At 48.0% G+C, this 25,200-nt stretch overlaps 2 protein-coding genes across 6 annotated transcripts in view; both read left to right on the top strand.

Moving 5' to 3' along the window:
• The window catches only part of NACA (nascent polypeptide associated complex subunit alpha), a 224,325-nt gene extending 224,198 nt beyond the window's left edge, over positions 1–127 (top strand). For all 5 annotated transcript variants that reach the window (XM_050747237.1, XM_050747233.1, XM_050747232.1 and 2 more), the window contains one exon: positions 2–127. In XM_050747237.1, coding sequence (XP_050603194.1) covers positions 2–16 — 15 coding nt within the window. In that variant the 3' untranslated portion in view covers positions 17–127. The remainder of the gene's footprint in view (position 1) is intronic.
• Positions 1–25,200, top strand: part of ATP5F1B (ATP synthase F1 subunit beta) — a 271,439-nt gene that overhangs the window by 199,536 nt on the left and 46,703 nt on the right. The window lies entirely within an intron of this gene.

The raw sequence follows: 25,200 nt of genomic DNA, 5'->3' as shown, positions 1-25,200 counted from the left end.
GGAATTAACAATGTAACCATCTGAAAGCAACTTTTTTTGGTGTCTCAAAGGAGTAACTGCAGCTTGGTTTGAAATTTGTACTGTTTCTATCATAAATAAAGTTATGGCTTCTTGTTGGATGAACTCAGTCAGTGACTGGTCTCTTCCCCGCCCCCCCCAAAACAAAAAACTTGTAAAGGTTCTAATAATTTGTTAATTACTCCTAAGGCCTCCCTCATTTGATAAGATTTAGTGCCACAGATTTCCCGCTTAAAATCTCAGACTTTATACCTCTTTTAACAAGTCACTGGCCAGGCGCAGTGGCTCACACCTGTAATCCCAGCACTTTGGGAGACCAAGGAGGGGCGGATCACGAGGTCAGGTGATCGAGACCATCCTGGCTAATACAGTGAAACCCCGTCTCCACTAAAAATACAAAAAAATAAGCTGAGTGTGGTGGCAGGCACCTGTAGTCCCAGCTACTCGGGAGGCTGAGGCAGGAGAATGGCGTCAACCCGGCAGGCAGAGCTTGCAGTGAGCCGAGATCGAGATCGCGCCACTGCACTCCAGCCTGGGCGACACAGTGAGACTATGTCTCAAAAAAAAAAAAGTTACTTTACTAGGCTGTTAGGACCTTCCTAACTAGGAAATACAACCTGACTATAAAGTTTCTCATTTCTGACCAGGCAGGATGGCTCACACCTGTAATCCCAACACTGGGAGGTCAAGGCAGGTGGATCACTTTAGCCCAGGAATTTGACACCAGCCTGGGAAACATGGCAAAACCCTGCATCTACAAAAAATAGAATCACTGAGTAATCACTGAGATCACCACTGCACTCTAGCCTGGGTGACAGAGTGAGAAACTGTCTCAAAAAAAATTAGTTTCTCATTTCCACTTTCCCAGATGTTAACTGTTAGCAGATCCTGATTCTTCTGTATCTAGTAATCAGCCCCTTCACTGAACTCCAATCTTTCTGAATGCACACTGGGGCTTCTGTGTCCTCTGAGGAGTTTACATTGTAACTCCTCGACATATAAGAGCTTGGTAGGGAGTTGAAGAGGAGGTAGGAGATACATGAAAAGGCTGCCTCCTGAAGGGGAAGATTTTGAGTATATTGTAAACTTTCTGCTCTTAAGCAAATTCTCTACAGAGATTTTAATCTACAAAGTAGCTTCTGATTGGGATAGCCATAATTATATATTAGGACAATAAATGAAAACAAGGACTGTCCCAGGCTAACTAAAACATAACAGTTAGTTTACAGATAGCTATGTAGGAATTCCAAGAAAAATAAACTGAGTTTGAGTTGTCAGAGAATGGTTTGAAAGAAATCAAAGGGCTACAATTTAGAAATGGGAAAGTTACAAGTAAATGTAGAGGCAAGAATCCTAAAATGAATATGTGAAAATACACCTAGAAGGAAGATGTTAAAATGGGAATAAATGTGGCTAACATCTAAAACTGGGCTTTAGAACTAAAGAAGTTAAGGCATTTTTATAGAATTCAGTCTTTTGGTCTCCTTAAAAAATGAGGCCAGCCGGGTGTGGTGGCTCACACCTGTAATCCCACCACCTTGGGAGGCCGAGACGGGCGGATCACGAGGTCAGGAGATCAAGACCATCCTGGCTAATACGGTGAAACCCCGTCTCCACTAAAAAAATACAAAAAATTAGCCGGGCAAGGTGGCGGGCGCCTGTAGTCCCAGCTACTCGGGAGGCTGAGGCAGGAGAATGGTGGGGAACCCGGGAGGCGAAGCTTGCAGTGAGCTGAGATTCGGCCACTGCACTCCAGCCTGGGCGACAGAGCGAGACTCCGTCTCAAAAAAAAAAAAAAAAAAAAAAAATACAAAAGAAAATTAGCTGGGCGTGGTGGTATGAGTCTATAGTCCCAGCTACTCGGGAGGCTGAGGCAGGAGAATGGCGTGAACCCGGGAGGCGGAGCTTGCAGTGAGCCGAGATCACGCCACTGCACTCCAGCCTGGGTGACAGAGCGAGACTCCGTCTCAAAAAAAAAAAAAATTAGCTGGGTGTGGTGGCACATGCCTCTAATCCCAGCTACCAGGGAGGCTGTGGCAGGAGAATCGCTTGAACCTGGGAGGCGGAGGTTGCCATGAGCCGACATCGCGCCATTGCACTCCAGCCTGGGCAACAAGAGCGAAAATGTGCCTTAAGGAAAAAAAAAAAAAAATTTTTTTAAAAAGTCACCTCAACCCATTAGGCTATCAAAAAAAAGTGTTAGCAAGGATGTGAAGAAATGTGAAGAACTTGTGCACTGTTGGTGGGAATGTTAAATGGTGCAGCCACTATGGAATAGTATGGCAGATCCTCAAATAATTAAAAATAGAATTACCATATGTGATCCCGCAATTCCACTTCTGGTTTTAAACCCAAAAGAATTACAATCAGGGATTCAGTGTTACAACCATACTCATAGCAGCATTATTCACAATAGACAAAGGCAGCAGAAACCCAAGTGTCCATCAACAGATGAATGCTTAAATAAGATGTGGTATATAGCAACAGGAGAATATTATTTGGCTGGGCGCAGTGGCTCATCCCTGTAATCCCAGCTCTTTGGGAAGCCAGGATCGCTTGGCCAGGGAGTACAAAGGATCACTTGAGCTCAGGACTTTTGAGACTAGCCTGGGCAAAATGGCGAATCCCAGCCCTTTGGGAGACTGAGGCGGGTGGATCACCTGAGGTCAGGAGTTCAAGACCAGCCTGGCCAACACGGTGAAACCCTGTCACTACTAAAAATACAAAAATGAGCCGGACATGGTTGTGGACGCCTATAATCCCGCTACTTGGGAGGCTGAGGCAGGAGAATCACTTGAACCCAGGAGGCAGAGGTTGCAGTGCACCAAGATCATGCCATTGCACTCCAGCCTGGGCAACAAGACCAAAAGTCCGTCTAAACACACACACAGACACACACACACACTCAGGCTGGAGTGCAGTGGCACAATCTCAGCTCACCATGCCTGGCCCCTGAATGTTTTCTTAAATGAATACTTACTAATCTTCCAGATATCACCTTTGGTCGGAACTCAAGATTTATAAATGGCCCTCACCATACCAATGCTTTCTAACTGAGCTCCTATCTACCCTGAACACGAGAGATCCTAATAGTTAGGCAGGAATATCATCGCCCCTATTCATCCTGAAGAAGTTACAGAAGGCTGGGCGCAGTGGCTCACACCTGCAATCCCAGCACTTTGGAAAGCCGAGGTGGGCGGATCACCTGAGGTCAGGAGTTTGAGATCAGCCTGGCCAACACAGAGAATCCCCGTTTCTACTAAAAATATAAAAATGAGCCGGGTGTAGTGGCTCATGCCTGTAATCCCGGCTACTCAGGAGGCTGAGGCAGGAGAACCACTTGAACCCAGGAGGCGGAGGTTGGAGTGAGCCAAGATCATGCCACTGGACTCCAGCCTCGGCAACAGAGCAAGACTCTGTTTCAAAAATTAAAAAAAATTTAAAAAGGCCAGGCCCAGTGGCTCATGCCTGTAATTCCAGCACTTTGGGAGGCCAAGGTGGGTGGATCACAAAGTCAGGAGTTCAAGACCAGCCTGGCCAACATAGTGAAAGCCAGTCTCTACTAAAAATACAAAAAAAATTAGCTAGGCATGGTCAGGGGCACCTGTAATCCCAGCTACTCGGGAGGCTGAGGCAGGAGAACTGCTTCAACCCAGGAGGTGGAGGTTGCAGTGAGCAGAGATTGCACCACTGCACTCCAGCCTGGGTGACAGAGTGAGACTCCATCTCGAAAAAAAAAAAAAAAAAAGATTAAGGGTTCTCTTATAAAAGGGATGGGGTAAACGTCAGAGGTGTTTAAACCAGGCCAGGCGCGTTGGCTCATGCTTATGATCGGTTCATGCCTGTGACACCAGCACTTTGGGAGGTCTAGGCGAGTGGATCACCTGAGGTCAAGAGTTAGAGAACAGCCTGGCTGGCCGGGCGCGGTGGCTCAAGCCTATAATCCCAGCACTTTGGGAGGCCGAGACGGGTGGATCACGAGGTCAGGAGATCGAGACTATCCTGGCTAACATGGTGAAACCCCGTCTCTACTAAAAATACAAAAAACTAGCCGGGCGTGGTGGCGGGCGCCTGTAGTCTCAGCTACTTGGGAGGCTGAGGCGGGAGAATGGCGTGAACCCGGGAGGCGGAGCTTGCAGTGAGCCGAGATCACGCCACTGCACTCCAGCCTGGGAGACACAGCGAGACTCTGTCTCAAAAAAAAAAAAAAAAAAAAAAAGAGAACAGCCTGGCCAACATGGCAAAACCCTGTCTCTACTAAAAATACAAACATTAGCCAGTTGTGGTAGTGCACGCCTGTAATCCTAGCTACTCTGGAGGCTGAAGCAGGAGAATCGCTGGAACCCAGGAGGCCTAGGTTGCAACAAGCCAAGATCACTCCACTGCACTCCAGCCTGGGAGACAGAGTGAGACTCCATCTCGAAAAACAAACAAACAAAAGAAACAGGTTGCAGTAAAGAAGCTAGCTAAATCCCACCAAAACCCAGGTGGCCACCAGAGTGACTTCTGTTTGTCCTCACTGCTACACTCGCACCAGCCTGACCAACATGGTGAAACACTTTCTCTACAAAAATACAATTAGCCGGGCATGATGGCAGGTGCCTGTAATCTCAGCTACTCAGGAGGCTGATGGGGGAGAATCTCTTGAACCCGGGAGGTGGAGGTTGCAGTGAGCTGAGATCACACCATTGCACAATAGCCTGGGCGACAGAGCAGGACCTCCATCTCAAAAAACAGACAGCCGGGCGCGGTGGCTCATGCCTGTAATCCCAGCACTTTGGGAGGCCGAGACGGGCGGATCACAAGGTCAGGAGATCGAGACCATCCTGGCTAACATGGTGAAACCCCGTCTCTACTAAAAGTACAAAAAACTAGCCGGGCGAGGTGGTGGATACGTGTAGTCCCAGCTACTCGGGAGCCTGAGGCAGGAGAATGGCGTAAACCCAGGAGGCGGAGCTTGTAGTGAGCCGAGTTCGCACCACTGCACTCCAGCCTGGGTGACAGAGCAAAGACTCCGTCTCAAAAAAAAAAAAAAAAAAAAAAAAAAACAGACAAACAGGCCAGGTGTGGTGGCTCACGCCTGTAATCTCAGCACTTTGGGAGGCCGAGGCGGGCGGATCACCTGAGGTCAGGAGTTCGAGACCAGCCTGACCAACAGGGAGAAACTCTATCTCTACTAAAAATATAAAAAATAAAAATAAAAATTGGCCAGGCATGGTGGCACATGCCTGTAATCCCAGCTACTCCAAAAGCTGAGGTAGGAGAATTGCTTAAACTCTGCTTGAACCCAGGAGGCGGAGGTTGCGGTGAGCTGAGATCCCACGTTGCACTCCAGCCTGGACAACAAAAGCAAAACTCCATCTCAAAAAAAAAAAGGTCAGGCGCGGTGGCTTATGCCTATAATCCCACCACTTTGGGAGGCTGAGGCGGGCAGATCATGAGGTCAGGAGTTTGAGACCAGCCCAGCCAATATGGTGAAAACCCACCTCTACTAAAAATACAAAAAAAAAAAAAAAATTAACTGGGCTTGGTGGTGCATGTCTGTAGTCCCAGCTACTCCAGAGGCTGAGGCAGAAGAATCACTTGAACCCGGGAGGCAGAGGTTGCAGTAAGCTGAGATTGTGCCACTGAACTCCAACCTGGGCAACAAAGTGAGACTTCTCAAAAAAAAAAAAAAAAAAAAAAAATTAGCAGTGGCATGCTCCTGTGGTCCTGGCTACTAGGGAGGCTGAGGCAGAAGAATTGCTCGAACCGGGGAGGCAGAGGTTGCAGTGAGCTGAGATCCTGACACTACACTCCAGCCTGGGCAACAGAGCGAGACTCCATCTCAAAAAAAAAAAAAAAATACTAGACTCTCAGGTAATCTCTTCAGGATTGGGTGGAACTGGTAGGAGAAAGATCTAGTTATGTTAGTACAGATTACTCACAGATGCAAATTTTCCCCCACAAAAGATGGCTCCGCGGGCCTTTATTTATGTATTTATTTAGAGAGGAAGTCTCTCTCTGTAGCCGAGGCTGGAGTACAGTGGCGCAATCTCAGCTCAATGAACCTTCGCTTCCTGGGTTCAGCGATTCTTCTGCCTCAGCCTGAGTAGCTGGGATTACAGGTGCACACCACCACACCCGGCTAATTTTTGTATTTTTAGTAGAGACAGGGTTTCACCATGTTAGTCAGGCTGGTCTCGAACTCCTGACCTTGTGATCTGCCCACCTCGGCCTCCCCAAGTGCTGGGATTACAGGCGTGAGCCACCACGCCAAGCCTTATTGATTTTTGTTTTCTCAGACAGAGTCTCACTCTGTTGCCCAGGCTGGAGTGCACTGGCGCAATCTTGGCTTACTGCAAGCTCTGCCTCCTGGGTTCACGCCATTTTCCTGCCCCAACCTCCCAAGTTGCTGGGACTACAGGCGCCCGCCACCACACCTGGCTAATTTTTTTTTTTTTTTTTTTTTTTTTTTTTTGTATTTTTAGTAGAGACAGGGTTTTACCGTGTTAGCAAGGATGGTCTCGATCTCCTGACCTCGTGATCTGCCCACCTTGGCCTCCCAAACTTGTGGGATTACATGCGTAAGCCACTGCACCCGGCCTATTTATTTATATTTAATTTAATTACTTTTTAGAGACAGAGTCTGCCTTTGTTGCTCAGGCTGGTCTCTAAATCCTGACTTTAAGCAATACTCCTGCCTCTGCCTCCCAGTACCAGGATTACAGGCAAGAGCCACTGTGCCCACCATTTCAAAATATAGCAAAGAAACGTATTTTGAGGTAAAATATTTTTATTACCTTTTTTATCTCTCATGTGATGTTATACTAGCATCAAGTTGGAATTTTGCTAGTCTCTTTTGTCCTTTTTTTTTTTTTTGAGAGTCTCACTCTGTTGCCCAGGCTAAAGTGCAGTGGTTCGATTTCAGCTCGCGGCAACCTTTGTCTCCCAGGTTCAAGAGATTCTCCTGCCTCAGCCTCCTGAGTAGCTGGGATTATAGGTGTGCACTACCATGCCCAGCAGATTATTGTATTTTTAGTAGAGACAGGGTTTCACCATGTTGGCCAGGCTGGTCTCAAACCCCTGATCGGCCCGCCTGAACTAATTTTTCAGGAGTTTGGGGGTCCTCTTGGACAAATGGGGATCCATTCAGTCAGTTCGGGGGCTTAAAATGTTATTTTTTATCTATCTCTCTCTCTCTCTCTCTCTCTCTATCTATTTTTTGAGACAGAGTTTCGCCCTTGTTGCCAAGCCTGGAGTTCAATGGCCCAGTCTCAGCTCACCACAACCTCCGCCTCTTGGGTTCAAGCAATTCTCCTGTCTCAGCCTCCTGAGTAGCTGGGACTACAGGCACACGCCACCACACCTGGCTAATTTTTGTATTTTTAGCAGAGATGGGGTTTCACCATGTTGGCCAGGATGGTCTCAATCTCTTGACCTTGTGATCCACCCACCTCGGCCTCCCAAACTGCTGGGATGACAGGCATGAGCCACCGCGCCCAGCCTAAAATTTTATTTTCCACAATTCTAACACCCAGAAGTGAGATTGCTGGATTTTTGATTTCTGAATTAAGCACAAAGTTTCCTGACCTGTGTCCCAAGAGTTGCCTTTACAGTCCCACTGATTTGTTGATCTAGTTCTTAGAAATCTTCATTAAGACCAGGCATGGTGGGCCGGGCGTGGTGGCTCACGCCTGTAATCCCAGCACTTTGGGAGGTCGAGGCAGGCGGATCACAAGGTCAGGAGATCGAGACCACGGTGAAACCCTGTCTCTACTAAAAAATACAAAAAATTAGCCGGGCGCGGTGACGGGCACCTGTAGTCCCAGCTACTCAGGAGGCTGAGGCAGGAGAATGGCGTGAACCCGGGAGGCGGAGCTTGCAGTGAGCCGAGATCGCGCCACTGCACTCCAGCCTGGGCAACAGAGCGAGACTCCGTCTCAAAAAAAAAAAAAAAAAAAGACCAGGCATGGTGGCTCACACCTACAATCCCAGTACTTTGGGATGCCAAGGAGGGTGGATCACCTGAGGTCAGGGGTTCGAGACCAGCCTGCCCAACATGGTGAAACCTTGTCTGTACTAAAAATACAAACATTAGCCGGGCATGGGCGCCTGTAATCCCAACTACTTGAGAGGCTGAGGCTGGAGAATTGCTTGAACCCAAGAGGCAGAGATTGCAATGACCAGAGACCACCAATTACACTCCAGCCTGGGTGACAAGAGTGAAACTCCGTCTCAAAAAAAAAGAAAAAGAAAAAGAAATCTTCATTAAATTAGATCTTTCTCTGCCTTTTCATTTGGTATAAATCTGGCTTAGAGAAGCAGACACTGCCTACATGCATTTAATGACTGTAAGAAAGCAGCAACTCCCAAAGGACACAAATTAAGGATGAAAGTCGCTAACTGCTCTTGTATGATGGAGAGCTGTGTCAGGAAGTGAAGAAATTTCCTCTTTTGTTATTTAAAAGGGAGACTAAGAGACTGTGGTTAGCAGTTCATAATAGCCTGTGTCTCCAGCCCATGAGAGTCACTTGGGGCTGTCGCGGTGGCTCACGCCTGTAATAGCAGCACTTTTGGAGGCTGAGGCGGGCAGATCACTTGAGGTCAGGAGCTTGAGACCAGCCTGGCCAAGCTCTTTAGTAGAGATGAGGTGAATCCTCGTCTCTACTAAAAACATAAAAATTAGCTGAGTCTGGTGTCAGGCACCTGTGATCTCAGCTACTCTGAAGGCTGAGGCAAGAGAATCGCTTGAAGCCGGGAGGCAGAGGCTGCGGTTTGCTGAGATCATGTCATTGCACACCCACCTGGGCAACAAAGCAAAACTCCGTCTCAAAAAAAAAAAAAAAATGGCCGGGCGCGGTGGCTCACACCTATAATCCCAGCACTTTGGGAGGCCACAAGGTCAGGAGATCGAGAGCATCCTGGCTAACACGGTGAAACCCTGTCTCTACTAAAAATACAAAAAATTAGCCGGGGGCAGTGGTAGGCACCTGTAGTCCCAGCCTACTCTGGAGACTGAGGCAGGAGAATGGCATGAACCTGGGAGATGGAGCTTGCAGTGAGACGAGATGGCGCCACTGCACTCCAGCCTGGGTGACAGAGCGAGACTCGGTCTCAAAAAAAAAAAAGGGGAGGCATTTGTGACCTTGATTCACCAGGTGTGGGGGCGCACCCCTGTAATCCCAGCTACTCCGGAGGCTGAGGCAGGAGAATCACTTGAACCTGGGAGGCGGAGGCTGCAGTTAGCTGAGATCAGCCATTGAACTCCAGCCTGGGCAACAAGAGCGAAATTCCTTTTCAAAAAATAAATAAATAAATTAGCCAGGTGTGATGGCACCCGCCTGTAGTCCCAGCTGCTTGGGAGGCTGGGTGGGAGGATCACTCAAGCCCAGAGGTCAAGGCTACGGTGAGCAGAAATCGTGCCACTGCACTCCAGCCTGGGTGACAGAGTGAAACCCTATCTCAAAAAGATAAAATAAATAAGTCCAGGTGCAGTGGCTCACCTCTGTAATCCCAGCACTTTGGGAGGCCGAGGCAGGTGGATCACCTTAGGCCAGGAGTTTGAGACCAACCTGGCCAACATGATGAAACCCTGTCTCTACCAAAAACGCAAAAATAGCCAGGTGTGGTGGTGCGCACCTGTACTCCCAGCTACTTGGTAGGTTGAGGCAGAAGAATTGCTTGAATCTGTGAGGTGGAGGTTTCAGTGAGCCGGGATGGCACCACTGCACTCCATCTTGGGTGACAGAGTGAGACCCTGTCTCAAAAAATAAATAAATAACAAAAAAAGAAACAGAAGACAGCCTTTTCGGCCGGGCGCGGTGGCTCAAGCCTGTAATCCCAGCACTCTGGGAGGCCGAGACGGGCGGATCACGAGGTCAGGAGATCAAGACCATCCTGGCTAACACGGTGAAACCCCGTCTCTACTAAAAATACAAAAAAAAAAAACTAGCCGAGCGAGGTGGCGGGCGCCTGTAGTCCCAGCTACTCGGGAGGCTGAGGCAGGAGAATGGCGTAAACCCGGGAGGCGGAGCTTGCAGTGAGCTGAGATCCGGCCACTGCACTCCAGCCTGGGTGACAGTGAGACTCCGTCTCAAAACAAAAAATAAAAGAAGACAGCCTTTTCAAGAAAAAGGAATGACTGGTCAACTATGTCAAACACTTAGGTCAGAGGCCTTTGAACCAGAGCAACTCTATCTTGAATTAGAGCAGGGTAAAATGAGGCTGAGACCTCCTGGGCTGCATTACCACGATATCAGGCATTCTACGTCACAGGAATGTGAAGAAATTTCTTCAATTCCTACAGCCCAAGGTACAGGTCACAAAGACTTTGCTGATAAAACCAGCATGTGGTAAAGAAGCCAGCCAAAGACCACCAAAACCAAGATGGCAACGAAAAGCGACCCCTCGTCATCCTCACTGCTCATTATATGCTTATAATTCATTAGCACACCAAAAGACACTCCCACCAGCACCATGAAGGTTTACAGATATCATGGCAAAGTCAGGAAATTATCCAATAAGTCTAAAAAGGGGAAGAGCCATCAGTTCCGGGAATTGCCATGCCTTTCCCAGAAAGCTCATAAATAATCCACCCCTTGTTTAGTATATAATCAATAAATAATCATAAAAGTAGTCAACCAGTAGCCCTCAGGGCTGCTCTGGCTATGGAATAGCCATTCTTTTATTTCTTTACTTTCCTAATAAACTTGTTTTCACTTTACCATCCGGAGGTGTCTGAATTCTTTCTTGCTTGAGGCCCAGGAACCCCCTCTTGGGGTCTGAATAGGGACCCCTCTGTGGTAACACTTCAAAGAGATCAAGAACAGGTCGGGCGCAGTGGCTCATGCCTATAATCCCAGCACTTTGGGAGGCCGAGGTGGGTGGATCACTTGAGGTCAGGAGTCCAAGATCAGCCTGGCCAACATGGTGAAACCTCATCTCTACTAAAAATACAACAATTGCCGGGCGCAGTGGCTCACACCTGTAATCCCAGCACTTTGGGAGGCCGAGGCGGGTGGATCACGAGGTCAGGAGATCGAGACCATCCTGGCTTACACGGTGAAACCCCGTCTCTACTAAAAATACAAAAAACTAGCCGGGCGAGGTGGCGGGCACCTGTAGTCCCAGCTACTCGGGAGGCTGAAGCAGGAGAATGGCGTGAACCCGGGAGGCGGAGCTTGCAGTGAGCCGAGATCGTGCCACTGCACTCCAGCCTGGGTGAGAGTAAGACTCCGTCTAAAAAAAAAAAAAAAAAAAAAAAAAAAGTACAACAATTAGCTGAGCATGGTGGCACACACCTGTAATCCCATCTACACAGGAGGCTGAGACAGAAGAATTGCTTGAACCCAGAACCCAGGAGGCGGAGGACGCAGTAAGCCATTGCACTCCAGCCTGGGCAACAAGAGCTAAACCCTGTCTCAAAAAAAAGAACAGAGACTGAAAACAAAAGGCCTTTTTTTTTTTCCTGACACAGTGCCTCTGTCACCCGAACTGGAGTACATGGTGTGATCTCAGCTCATTTTCACCTTGACCTCCTGGGCTCAAGTGATCCACCCACCTCAGCCTCCTAAGTAGCTAGGACTACACCACACATGGCTAATTGTTTTGTGTGTGTGTGTGTGTGTGTGTGTGAAATGGAGTCTCACTCTGTTGCCCAGGCTGGAGTGCAGTGATGTGATCTCAGCTCACTGCAATCTCCACCTCCCAGTTTCAAGTGATTCTGTGATCCTCAGCCTCCCAGGTAGCTGGGATTACAGACACAAAACACCACGCCCAGCTAATTTTTTTTTTTGAAACAGAGTCTCACTGTGTTGCCCAGGCTGGAGTGCTGGAGTGCAGTGACACGATCTCGGCTCACTACAACCTCTGCCTCCCAGGTTCAAGCAATTCTCCTGTCTCAGCCTTCCAAGTAGCTGGGACTACAGAGGCCCGCCACCACACCCAGATAATTTTTCTATTTTTAGTAGAGACATTCACCATGTTGGTCAGGCTGGTCTCAAACTCCTGACCTCAGGTGATCTGCCCACCTTGGCCTCTCAAAGTGCTGAGATTACAAGCGTGAGCCACTGTGCCAGGCCACATGGCTAATTTTGGGTTTGGTTTTTTTGGGTTTTTTTTGGTAGAGACAGGTTTTCACGATGTTGCCCAGGCTGATCGTGAACTCCTGGGCTCAGGCAATCTGCCCACCCAAAATAACAGGATTATAGGCATGGGCCACTGTGCCCAGCCTGAAAAAAAGGTCCTTTGAATTTGACAATTGAGTGGCTTGCAGTGTATCCATTTTGGTAGCTTGGGGGAGTGTGAACCAATGAATGAATAGCAAAGAAGTACCTTTAGTGAGAATAGTTTGTGGAGTAATCTTAGAAATGTGGAAAAAGTTTAACAGACCACAGCATAAAAAGGAGGCCTGAGGAAAGATTTGTTTTGTCTTGCTTTTTAGAATGGAACACCTAAGCATATTTGTAGACAAAATGGAAAGATTAAGGGAATAAACTGCAAATTCATACTCCTGGAAAAGGCCGGAGACAATGACATTAAGAACACACACAGATGGCCAGGCACTGTGGCTCACACTGTAATCCCAGCATTTTGGGAGGCTGAGGTGGGCGGATCACCTGAGGTCAGGAGTTCGAGACCAGCCTGACCAACATGGCAAAACCCCGTCTCTACTAAAAATACAAAAAATTAGCCGGGCGTGGTGGCACATGCCTATAATCCCAGGCTGAGCAGAAGAATCACTTGAATGTGATAGGCAGAGGTTGCATCGAGCTGGGAACACACGCAGAAAAGATCATCCTGTGCTTGAAGGGGGACACTTTTTTTTAAAATTTATTATTATTGTTGTTTTAATTGAGACAAGGTTTGGATCTATTGCCCAGACTGAAGTGCAGTGTCATGATCTCGGCTCCCTGCAACCTCCAGAAGAAGGACACGTCTATAGAGATGGAAGCACAACAAGATTTCACAAGTTAGATACTACATGGGAGTTAGATATTAATTTCCATGTTGTAGTACCTAACAAACCTGCAAACAGAAAGCTTAAGTGATCTGAGGTCCTCTGCTGTAAAAAATATTTCTGTCATGGATCTGGCACCTAATTCATTCATTCAACAAATATATATTGAGCGGGCAGTCATGGTGGCTCAAGCCTGTAATCCCAGCACTTTGGGAGGCCAAGATGGATGGATCACTTGAACGTAGGAGTTCGAGACCAGCCTGAGCAACGTGGCAAAACCCCATCTCTACAAAATACTTTTTTTTTTTTTTTTTTTTTTTTTGAGACGGAGTCTCGCTCTGCCGCCCAGGCTGGAGTGCAGTGGCCAGATCTCAGCTCACTGCAAGCTCCGCCTCCCGGGTTCCCGCCATTCTCCTGCCTCAGCCTCCCGAGTAGTTGGGACTACAGGCGCCCGCCACCGCGCCCGGCTAGTTTTCTGTATTTTTTAGTAGAGACGGGGTTTCACCGTGTTAGCCAGGATGGTCTCGATCTCCTGACCTCGTGATCCGCCCGTCTCGGCCTCCCAAAGTGCTGGGATTACAGGCTTGAGCCACCGCGCCCGGCCCTACAAAATACTTTTTTAAATTAGCTGGGAGTGGTAGTGCACACCTGTAGTATCAGCTACTTGGGAGACTGAGGTGGGAGGATCACCTGAGCCTGGGGAGGTCAAGGCTGCAGTGAGCCATAATCACATCACTACACTCCAGGCTGAGCAACGGAGGCTGTGTCTCAAAACAAAATGTGTGTATGTATATATATATGTGTATATGTGTGTGTGTGTATGTATATTCTTTGTGTGTATACACACAGATACACACAGAGCAAGAGAGAGAGAGTGCAAGCGCCAGAATCAAGTTTAAAAGCCCTTCCCTTAGACTTACTTTAATCTCCTTCCCTCTTCCCATGCCTTCTCTCTTTCCTTTGGCTTTTATCCTCTCCTGCCTCATACCAGACCTTGTTCTCCCTGTTATCCTGTCTTCATCAACCCCTCCTCTCTTTCCACTGGCTTCTTTTCTCACCCATCAAACATGATAAAACATCCCATTCCTAAACAAGCCACAAAAAAATCCCTTTCCTCAACTACTAAATATAAACAATATTAAATCATATTTCTACTCCTCCATCTGTCCCTTTCAGTCTCAGCTAATGGTGTCAAATTTCACCCAGTCTCCCAAACTAGAAACCTCCTTCTCTGACTCCTTTTCTAACTGGTCTTCAAGGTTAGAAATACATTAAAATTCTGGGTTAGCTTTATCTGTCCATTCCTACTGCCACTGCTTTAGTTCTGGGTGTAATCTCTTGCCTAAACTACCATGACTGGTTTGTCCATAGTTTTTCTCCATTACAGCTAAATTATTATTATTATTATTATTTTTTGAGACAGAGTCTCGCTCTGTCACCCAGGCTGGAGTGCAGTGGCCGGATCTCAGCTCACTGCAAGCTCCACCTCCCGGGTTTAAACCATTCTCCTGCCTCAGCCTCCCGAGTAGCTGGGACTACAGGCGCCCGCCACCTCGCTCGGCTAGTTTTTTTTTTGTATTTTTTAGTAGAGACGGGGTTTCACCGTGTTAGCCAGGATGGTCTCGATCTCCTGACCTCGTGATCCACCCATCTCAGCCTCCCAAAGTGCTGGGATTACAGGCTTGAGCCACCGCGCCCAGCCACAGCTAAATTATTAATATATTTAACAAACATTGTTGAGCAACTACTATGTGCCAGGGACTGAGAATAGTGAGAAAAGTATGACAGCAGTGCTCTCACTCAAGAAATGTGTCCACTAGGCCATGCACAGTAACTCATGCCTGTAATCCCAGCATCACCATATACCGCATCTGGCTAATTTTTTATTTTTGTAGTGACAGGCTCTCCCTATGTTGTCCAGGTTGGTCTCAAACTCCTGGGTTCAAGCAATCCTCCCGTCTTGGCCCCCCAAGTACTGGGATTACAGGAATGAGCCACCCTGCCCACTCAGAGGTCTTATTTTCTATAATATAAACATAATATAAGGTGATGTTTGGGGTAGAACAGTGGTCCTCAATGTTTTTGGCACCAGAAATGGGTTTTGTGCAAGACAAGTTTTTTCATGGTGAGGGAATAGTTTTGGAATGAAACTGTTCCATCAAGCATTAGATTCTCGTAAGTGGCCACGCACAGTGGCTCACTCCTGTCATCCTAGCACTTTGGGAGGCTGAGGCTGGTGGATCACCTGAGGTTAGGAGTTCAACACCAGCCTGGCCAACATCACAAAACCCTGTCTCCACTAAAAATACAAAAATTTGCTGGGCACAGCAGGGCGCGGTGGCTCATGCCTGTAATCCCAGCACTTTGGGAGGCTGAGGCAGGCGGATCACAAAGTCAGGAGATCGAGACCATCCTGGCTAACACGGTGAAACCCCGTCTCTACTAAAAATACAAAAATTAGAAGGGCGTGGTGGCAGGCGCCTGTAGTCCCAGCTGCTCGGGAGGCTGAGGAAGGAGAATGGCCTGAACCTGGGAGGCGGAACTTGCAGTGAGCCGAGATCACACCACTGCACTCCAGCCTGGGCGACAGACCGAAACTCCGTCTCAAAATAAATAAATAAATAGCCAGGTGCGGTGGCAAGCACCTGTAATCCCAGCTACTCAGGAGGCTGAGGCAGGAGAATCGCTTGAACCCGGGAGGCAGAGGTTGCTGTGAGCGAACATCACACCACTGCACTCCACCCGGGGTGACAGAGATCCTGTATCAAAAAAAAAAAAAAAAAAAAAAAAAGGCCGGGCGCGGTGGCTCAAGCCTGTAATCCCAGCACTTTGGGAGGCCGAGACGGGCGGATCACGAGGTCAGGAGATCGAGACCATCCTGGCTAACACGGTGAAACCCCATCTCTACTAAAAAATACAAAAAACTAGCCGGGCGCGGTGGCGGGCGCCTGTAGTCCTAGCTACTCGGGAGGCTGAGGCAGGAGAATGGCGTGAACCCGGGAGGCGGAGCTTGCAGTGAGCCGAGATTCGGCCACTGCACTCCAGCCTGGGCGGCAGAGCGAGACTCCCGTCTCAAAAAAAAAAAAAAAAAAAAAAAAAAAAAAAAGATTCTCATAAGGCCAGCGCAACCTAGATCCCTGGAATGTGCAGTTCTCAATAGGGTTCGCACTCCTATGAGGATCTAATGCCATCACTGATCTGATAAGAGGGAGAGCTCAGGCAGTAATGCTGGCTCACACAGCGCTCTTCTCTTGCTGTGTGGTTCCTTTCCTAATAGGCCATGGACCAGTATCTATCCACAGCCTGGGATTGCCCCAGCCTGGAGGTTGGGGACGTAGGGGTAGAAGAACTTTTTTTTTTTTTTTTTTTTTTGGAGACAGAGTCCTGATCTGTGTCCCAGGCTGAGAGTGCAGTGGCACGATCTCAACTCACTGCAACCTGCACCTCTGGGTTCAAGCAATTCTTCTGCCTTAGCCTTCCAAGTAGCTGGAACTACAGGCGTGTATCACCACGCCCAGCTAATTTGTTTTTTTTTTTTTTTTTTTTTTTTTTTTTTTGAGATGGAGTTTTACTCCTCTGTCGCCCAGGCTGGAGTGCAATGGCGCAATCTTGGCTCACTGCAACCTCTGCTGCCTGGGTCCAAGCAATTCTCCTGTCTCAGCCTCCTGAGTAGCTGGGATTCCAGGCACCTGCCACCGTGCCTGGCTAATTTTTGTATTTTTAGTAGAGACGAGTTTTTACCATCTTGCCCAGGCTGGTCTTGAACTCCTAACCTCATGATCCACCTGCCTCGGCCTCCCAAAGGGCTGGGATTATAGGCATGAGCCACCGCACCTGGCCTAATTTTTGTATTTTTAGGAAAGACGGGTTTTGCCCTGTTGGCCAGGCTGTCTCGAACTCCTGACCTCAAGTGATCCACCCACCTCAGTCTCCCAAAGTAACGGGTTTACAGGCATGAGCCACCGTGACCAGCAGGAGACAAATTATATTTTTATTTTTTATATTTTTTGTTTATTTATTTTTGAGATGGAGTCTTGCTCTGCTGCCCAGGCTAGAGTGCAGTGGTGCGATCTCGGCTCAATGCAACCTCCGCCTTCTGGGTTCAAGTGATTCTCCTGCCTCAGCCTCCCCAGTAGCTGGGACTACAGGCACGGGCCACCATGCCCAGCTAATTTCTTTTGTTGTTGTTTTTTGAGACGGAGTCTTGTTCTGTTGCCCAGGCTGGAGTGCAGTGGCGCGATCTTGGCTCATTGCAAGCTCTGCTCCCGGCCTCACACCATTCTCCTGCCTTAGCCTCCCGAGTAGCTGGGACTACAGGCACCCACCACCACGCCCAGCTAATTTTTTTTTTTTTTTGTATTTTTAGTAGAGATGGGGTTTCACTGTGTTAGCCAGGATGGTCTCGATCTCCTGATCTTGCGATCTGCCCGCCTCAGCCTCCCAAAGTGCTGGGATTACAGGCATGAGCCACTGCACCTGGCATAATTTCTTGTATTTTTAGTAGAGACAAGGTTTCACCATGTTAGCCAGGATGATCTCCATCTCCTGACCTTGTGATCTGCCCACCTCAGCCTCCAAAGGCTGGGATTACAGGTGTGAGCCACTGCGCCCGGCCACCATTTTAAAAATACTTCAATGCATGTCATTTTTACAGGTAAATACCTTTTTAGCTTTTTTTGAGACAGACTCTCACTCTGTTGCCCAGGCTGGAGTGCAGTGGTGCAATCTTGGCTCACTGAAACCTCTGCCTCCCAGGTTCAAGCGGTTCTCCTGTCTCCGCCTCCCGAGTAGCTGGGACTACAGGCGCATGTCACCACGCCCGGTTAATTTTTCTATTTTTAGTACAGACAGGGTTTTACCATATTGGCCAGGCTGGTCTCAAACTCCTGACCTTGTGATCCGCCCACCTTGGTCTCCCAAAGTGCTGGGATTACAGGCATGAGCCACAGGGCCCGGCGTGTAAATAGCTTTTAAAAGACTCTTCTTTCCTGTAAAGATGTTCATGTTGATGCCGGCCCAAGACACACTGGTAGTGCAAACCAAAACTCAGAGTATGAGCTCCCTGTCTTTTCTCTGCCATTGTATTGAGTGTGGTTGACTCTGTTTCTGGCCATGTCTTCTCAAGAGACTTTAATTAAGTGATTCCTGGCCAAGAAACAAAAGCAAAATCATCCCATTCCCCATTGGATTTGGAAGAAAACTTAAAATAAAATCAGGTACTACTCCAAGAGGAGACATTAGAGGAGAAGAACTAAGGAATATAAAGAATTGCACATGAGACAGCACACATTTCTGCTGTATCAAGGTCACTATGATCTTACCACATCAAGCTGAAAATATCTGGACAGTCAGATATGTTTTCTTGGGTAATGTTTTTTCTTTGTTGATATGCTGTGCACTAGTAGGCTGGTTCAGTAATAAATATCTGAGACATTTTGTTTGAACGACAACAATAACAAAAAAAAAAAAACCTCAGAATATAAGAAAACTCAGTCAGGCATGATGGCTCACTGCTGTAGCCCAAGCAACTCAGGAGGCTGAAGTGGGAAGATCACTTGAGCCTAGAAGATTGAGGCTGCAATGGGCCACGATCATGCCCCTGTACTTTGGCTTGGGCGACAGAGAGATATTGTATCAAAAATAACCACATAAAAAAAAAAAGGACACCAGAAAACTACTCAGCACAAAATACAGTACTCTTTGTTTGTTTTTGTTTGTTTTGTTTTTTTTTGAGACGGAGTCTCGCTCTGTTGCGTAGGCTGGAGTGCAGTGGCCAGATCTCGGCTTACTGCAAGCTCCGCCTCCTGGGTTCACGCCATTCTCCTGCCTCAGCCTCCCGAGTAGCTAGGACTACAGGCGCCCGCCACCTCGCCCGGCTAGTTTTCTTTTTTTGTACTTTTTAGTAGAGACGGGGTTTCACCGTGTTCGCCAGGATGGTCTCGATCTCCTGACCTTGTGATCCGCCCGTCTCGGCCTCCCAAAGTGCTGGGATTACAGGCTTGAGCCACCGCGCCCGGCCAACAGTACTCTTTGTAAAACTTTCTCCAAACCAAATGAATAGGCTATGCTTTTTTTTTTTTTTTTTTTTTTTTTTTTTTTTTTTTGAGACAGAGTTTCACTCTTGTTGCCCAGGCTGGAGTGCAATGGCATGATCTCTGCTCACTGCATCCTCCACCTCCTGAGTTCCAGCGATTCTCCTGCCTCAGCCACCCAAGTAGCTGGGATTACAGGTGCACATTACCATGCCTGGCTAATTTTGTCTTTCTAGTAAAGACAGAGTTTCACCATGTTGGCCAGGCTGCTCTCGAACTCCTGACCTCAGGTGATCTGCCCGCCTAGGCCTCCCAAAGTGGTGGGATTACAGGCCTGAGCCACTGCCTCCGGCCCCAGTAGGCTATGCTTCAACATTGTTGAGAAGATAATAATGGCATCAGATAATTTTTTTTTTTTCAGAGACAGGATCTGGCTATGTTGCCCAGGCAGGTTTTTGTTTTTGTTTTTTTGTTTTGTTTTTGAGATGAAGTCTCGCTTTGTCGCCCAGGCTGGAGTGCAGTGGCACGATCTTGGCTCACTGCAACCTCTGCCTCCCAGGTTCAAGCGATTCTCCTGCCCCAGCCTCCCGAGTAGCTGGGATTACAGGCACCTGCCACCGCACCCAGCTAATTTTTGTATTTTTAGTAGAGATGGAGTTTCACCATGTTGGCCAGGCTGGTCTCGAACTCCTGACTTCAGGTGATCCGCCCACCTCGGCCTCCCAAAGTGCTGGGATTATAGGCGTGAGTCACCGCGCCCGGCCAGGTTTTTGTTTTTGTTCCTGTTTTTGTTTTGTTTTGAGACAGTCTTGCTCTGTAGCCCAGGCTGGAGTGCAGTGGCACCATCTCAGCTCACTGCAAGCTCCGCCTCCTGGTTCCACACCATTCCCCTGCCTCAGCCTCCCGAGTAGCTGGGACTACAGGTGCTGCCACCACGACCAGCTAATTTTTTGTATTTTTAGTGGAGACGGGGTTTCACCGTGTTAGCCAGGATGCACCTGACCTCGTGATCTGCCCACCTCAGCCTCCCCAAGTGCTGCAATTACAGGCGTGAGCCACCACACCCAGCCTGTTTCTGTTTTTGTTTTGAGACAGAGTCTCGCTCTGTCATCCCGGCTGGAGTACAGTGATGCATTCTTGGCTCACTGCAACCTCTGCCTCCTGGGTGCAAGCGATTCTCCTGCCTCAGCCTCACAAATAGCTGGGACTGCAGGCATGTACCACCACACCCAGCTAATTTTTGTATTTTTAGTAAATATGGGGTTTCACCATGTTGACCAGGCTGTTCTTGAACTCCTGACTTCAGATGATCTACCTGCCTCGGCCTCCCAAAGTGCTGGGATTACAGGTGTGAATCACTGTTCGCGGCCACCCAGGCAGGTTTTGAACTCCTGGCCTCAAGCCATCCTCCCACCTTCACCTCCCAAAATGTTGGGATTACAGGCATGAGCCACCATGCATGGCCTAAAACATAAGTAATTTAAAAAATGATTTTATTTGCCGGGCACAGTGGCTCACGTCTGTAATCCCAGCACTTTGGGAGGCTGAGGCAGGCAGACCACCTGAGGTCAGGAGTTCAAGACCAGCCTGGCCAACATGGTGAAACCCCGTCTCTACTAAAAAAATAAAAATAAAAAATTAGCCGGACGTGGTGGCAGTTGCCTGTAATCCCAGCTACTCGGGAGGCTGAGGCAGGAGAATTGCTTGAACCCAGGAGGTAGAGGTTCCCATGAGCTGAGATTGCGCCACTGCATTCCAGCCTGGGCGACAGAGCAAGACTCCATCTCAAAAAAAAAAAAACAAAAAAAACAAAAAAAACCAACAACTTATTTTTTCAAAGACAGGGTCTCCCTACATTGCTCAGGCTGGACTTGAACTCTTGGGCTCAAGCAATCCTCCCACCTCAGCCTCTCAAGTAGCTTGGACTACAAGTGGCTCCTAGTGATGTTTATATTAAGCTGGGTCATAATATCTCTTTTAAGGTTTATGGCCTTTTTTTTTTTTTTTTTTTTTGAGACAGAATTTCGCTCTTGTTGCCCAGGCTGAAATGCAATGGCATGATCTTGGCTCACTGCAACCTCTGCCTCCCAGGTTCAAGCAATTCTTCTGCCTCAGCCTCCCAAGTAGCTGGGATTACAGGTGCCTGCCACCACGTCCAACTAATTTTTGTATTTTTAGTAGAGATGGGGTTTTGCCCTGTTGGCCAGGCTGGTCTTGAACTCCTGACGTCAGGTGATCCACCTGCCTCAGCCTCCCAAAGTGTTGGGATTACAGGCATGAGCCACTGCACCCGGCCCAGTTTTTATTCCCTATACCCAAGAGACATTTTTACCATTCTGCACCCTTTCCCTTTGACTTCCTAATACAAAACTAACAACTTTTAAGTTGTTATCTTGTTAGAAAGCCCCCTTAATAAAATAGAACTTTTCTCACCATCGATTAACAATTTTTTTAATTGCTCAAGTCAGTCTATAAAGTTCTCTTTTGCAATTTGTGACTCTGGACATATATTTAAATTCGGTCCTTACAGGAAGATCGATTGAACCCCAGAAGTCAAGACTGCAGTGACCTGTGATACCACTACTGCACTCCAGCCTGAGTTACAGAGTGAGACTCTGTCTCAAAAATAAATAAATTCAATCCTCAGAAAAATATCAGGGAGAACATGGATGCTATAACTGACAGAATGCTTCTACATCCCTTTTACTAATTTTTTTCAATTGTCCTAGTAATTTCTTTCCTCTTAGGCAATTGTTAGATTGTTAGATTAAATTTTTTTTTTTCTTTTGAGACAGCGTCTTGCTGTGTCACCCAGGCTGGAGGTCCTGGTTACATTATGGGTCACTGCAGCCTGGACCTCCTGGGCTCAAGCAGATCCTCCCACTTCAGTCTCCAGTGTAGCTGAGACTATAGGCACAAGCCACGACACTCACCTAAGGATTCAACTTTTGAAACAGGATCTAATACTTGCCAAATATTTTCTAGTTTCTGCCAATTCAGGCTGCAGATTCTTTTGCCAAAACCTCTGGCTCATAATATGTTTGAATCTAGATTTTGCCCCTATACAAACTGAACTTCTTAGTGAATTTGAAAAAGGAATCTGGTTCAACTTGGGTTCCACTGGCTAATGGTTGAGATAACATCTAAATGCATGGATAAACCTGATTACAAATTATTTGTGATCTTTTGAGAGAGAAGCCATTTTCAGAGCTACATTAACATGAAATCCCTTGAAATATGTTTAGCAAAGAAGACACAGGGAAGTAAATAAGCATTGGCAGTATGTGTGTAAATAACAGTGAATTAGGCTGGCACGGTGGCTCACACCTGTTATCCCAGCACTGTGGGAGGCTGAGGCAGGCGGGTTACTTGAGACTAGGAGTTCAAGACCAGCCTGGGCAACATGGCAAAACCTTGTCTCTACTAAAAATACAAAAATTAGGCAGGTGTGGTAGTGCAGGCCTGTAATCCCAGCTATAAGGGAGGCTGAGGTGGGAGAATCACTTGAACTCAGAAGGTGGAGGTTGCCGTGAGCCAAGATCACATCACTGCATCAGCCTGGGCACCAGAGCGAGACTCCGTCTCAAAATACAAAACAAAACAAAACCCTATGAATTAGGATGCAGTGGGTTTGAATTTTTTAAAATGTATTATAAAAGGCAGTTTTTCCCGCAATACTTCTTTTGATAAGGGAAATTGCCAGTAATTTGGAGTTGCAGTCATGTAATTGCTACCTTCAGTTCCGTTCTTCCATTTTAAATTCATCTTATACCTTATCACCAAATTAATTTACAACACAAGAGAACTACTCTCCTACTTAAAAAAAAACTTCAGGCTGGGCACAGTGGCTCAAGCCTGTAATACCAGCACTTCGGGAGGCCGAGGCGGGCGGATCACAAGTCAGGAGAGAGGGACCATCCTGGCTAACACAGTGAGCCGAGATCGCGCCACTGCACTCCAGCCTTGGCAACAGAGCAAGACTCAGTCTCAAAAAAACAAAAAACCACCAACCACCCCCCAAAAAAAAATTTAAAAAAACTTCAATAGTGTCCCACTGTCAGAGAAATAAGTTAAAAACAATTAGCCTGGCCAGGCACAGTGGCTCACGCCTGTAATCTCAGCACTTTGGGAGACCAAGCGGGGACGAATCACGAGGTCAGGAGTTCAAGACCAGCCTGATCAACATAGTGAAACCGTGCCTCTACTAAAAATGCAAAAATTAGCCGGGCATGGTGGTGTGCCCATAGTCCCAGCTACTCTGGAGGCTGAGGCAGGAGAATCGCTTGAACACAGGAGGCGGAGGTTGCAGTGAGCCAAAACACTTATTAAGCTGTGTGGACCATGACGTTATTGCTGTCAGGAAATTTTTTTTAAAAGTTGTGTGGACTGGCTGGGCGCGGTGGCTCATGCCTGTAATCCCAGCACTTTGGGAGGCCAAGGTGGGTAGATAACCTGAGGTCAGGAGTTCGAGACCAGCCTGCACAACCTGGTGAAATCCCATCTTCACTAAAAATACAAAAATTAGCTAGGCATGATGGGGAGCGCCTATAATCCCAGCTACTCAGGAGGCTGAGGCAGGAGAATCACTTGAACCCGGGAGGCGGTGGTTGTAGTAAGCCAAGGTTGCGCCACTGCACTCCAGCCTAGGCAACAGGGTGAGACTCTGTCTCAGAAAAAAAAAAAAGCCTGACATTCAGTGCCACCATTATTTGGTTGTGACCTACCTTTTTTTTTTTTTTTTTTGACACAGAGTCTCACTCTGTCACCCAGGCTGGAGTACAGCGGTACAATCTAGACTCGCTGCAACCTGCGTCTCCTGGGTTCATGAGATTCTCCCACCTAAGACTCCTGAGTAGCTGGGATTATAGGCGCACCATGCCCAGCTAATTTTTATATTTTTAGTAGAGATGCGGTTTCACCATCTTGGACAGGCTGGTTTCAAACTCCTGGCCTCAAGTTATCTGCCTGCATCGGCCTCTCAAAGTGCTGGATTACAGGCATGAGCCACCGCGCCCGGCCATGACCTACCTTCTTGAACATATCTTGAATTTACTCCCTTACACTCTGGACTACTTAGGCTAGAGATTGGCAAACTACAGCCTGCACACCAAATCCGGCCCCCCTGTCAGTTTTCGTCTGATGTAAGAGTTACAGTTTTCACTTTATTTATCTATTTAGAGACGGAGTCTCGCTCTGTTGCCCAGGCTGGAGTGCAGTGGCGCGATCTTGGCTCACGACAACCTCTGCCTCCCCTGTTCAAGCGATTCTCCTGCCTCACCCTCCAGAGTAGCTGGGACTAATAGGCACACCAAGCACACCCGGCTAATTTTTGTATTTTTAGTAGATACGGGGTTTCACTATGTTGGTCAGGATGGTCCCCTCTCTCTTGACCTTGTGATCCACCTGCCTTAGTGTCCCAAAGTGTTGGGATTACAGGCCTGAGCCACGGCGCCCGGCCTAATTTTTATTTATTTATTTTTTTGAGACGAAGTCTCCCTCTGTCGCCCAGGCTGGAGTGCAATGGAAGACTCTTAGCTCACTGCAACCCCCGCCTCCTGGGTTCAAGCGATTCTCCTGCCTCAGCCTCTGGAGTAGCTGGGATTACAAACGCCCACCACCGCGCCCTCTTAATTTTTTTCCCCCCATACAGAGTCTTGCTCTGTTACCAGGCTGGAGTGCAGTGGCGCGATCGGCTCACTGCAATCTCTGCCTCCCGGGTTCAAGCAATTCTCCTGCCTCAACCTCCCGAGTAGCTGGGATTACCAGCGCCCACCACCACACCCGGCTAATTTTTTTTTTTTTTTTTTTTTTGAGGCGGAGTCTTGCTCTGTCACCCAGGCTGGAGTGCAGTGGCTCGATCGATCTCGGCTCACTGCAAGCTCCGCCTCCCGGGTTCACGCCATTCTCCTGCCTCAGACTCCCGAGTAGCTGGGACTACAGGCGCCCGCCACCTCGCCCGGCTAATTTTTTGTATTTTTAGTAGAGACGGGGTTTCACTGTGTTAGCCAGGATGGTCTCGATTTCCTGACCTCGTGATCCGCCCATCTCGGCCTCCCAAAGTGCTGGGATTACAGGCTTGAGCCACCGCGCCCGGCCCTAATTTTTGTATTTTTAGTAGAGATGGGGTTTCACCACGTTGGCCAGTCTGGTCTCAAACTCCTGACCTCGTGATCCGCCTGCCTCGGCCTCCCAAGGTGCTGGGATTACAGG

Source organism: Macaca thibetana, chromosome 11, assembly GCF_024542745.1.
Source record: "Macaca thibetana thibetana isolate TM-01 chromosome 11, ASM2454274v1, whole genome shotgun sequence".
In the NCBI taxonomy this organism is placed as follows: Eukaryota; Metazoa; Chordata; class Mammalia; order Primates; family Cercopithecidae; genus Macaca; species Macaca thibetana.
Note: the sequence above shows the minus strand (reverse complement) of the source record. Positions and strands in the feature narration are given on the sequence as shown.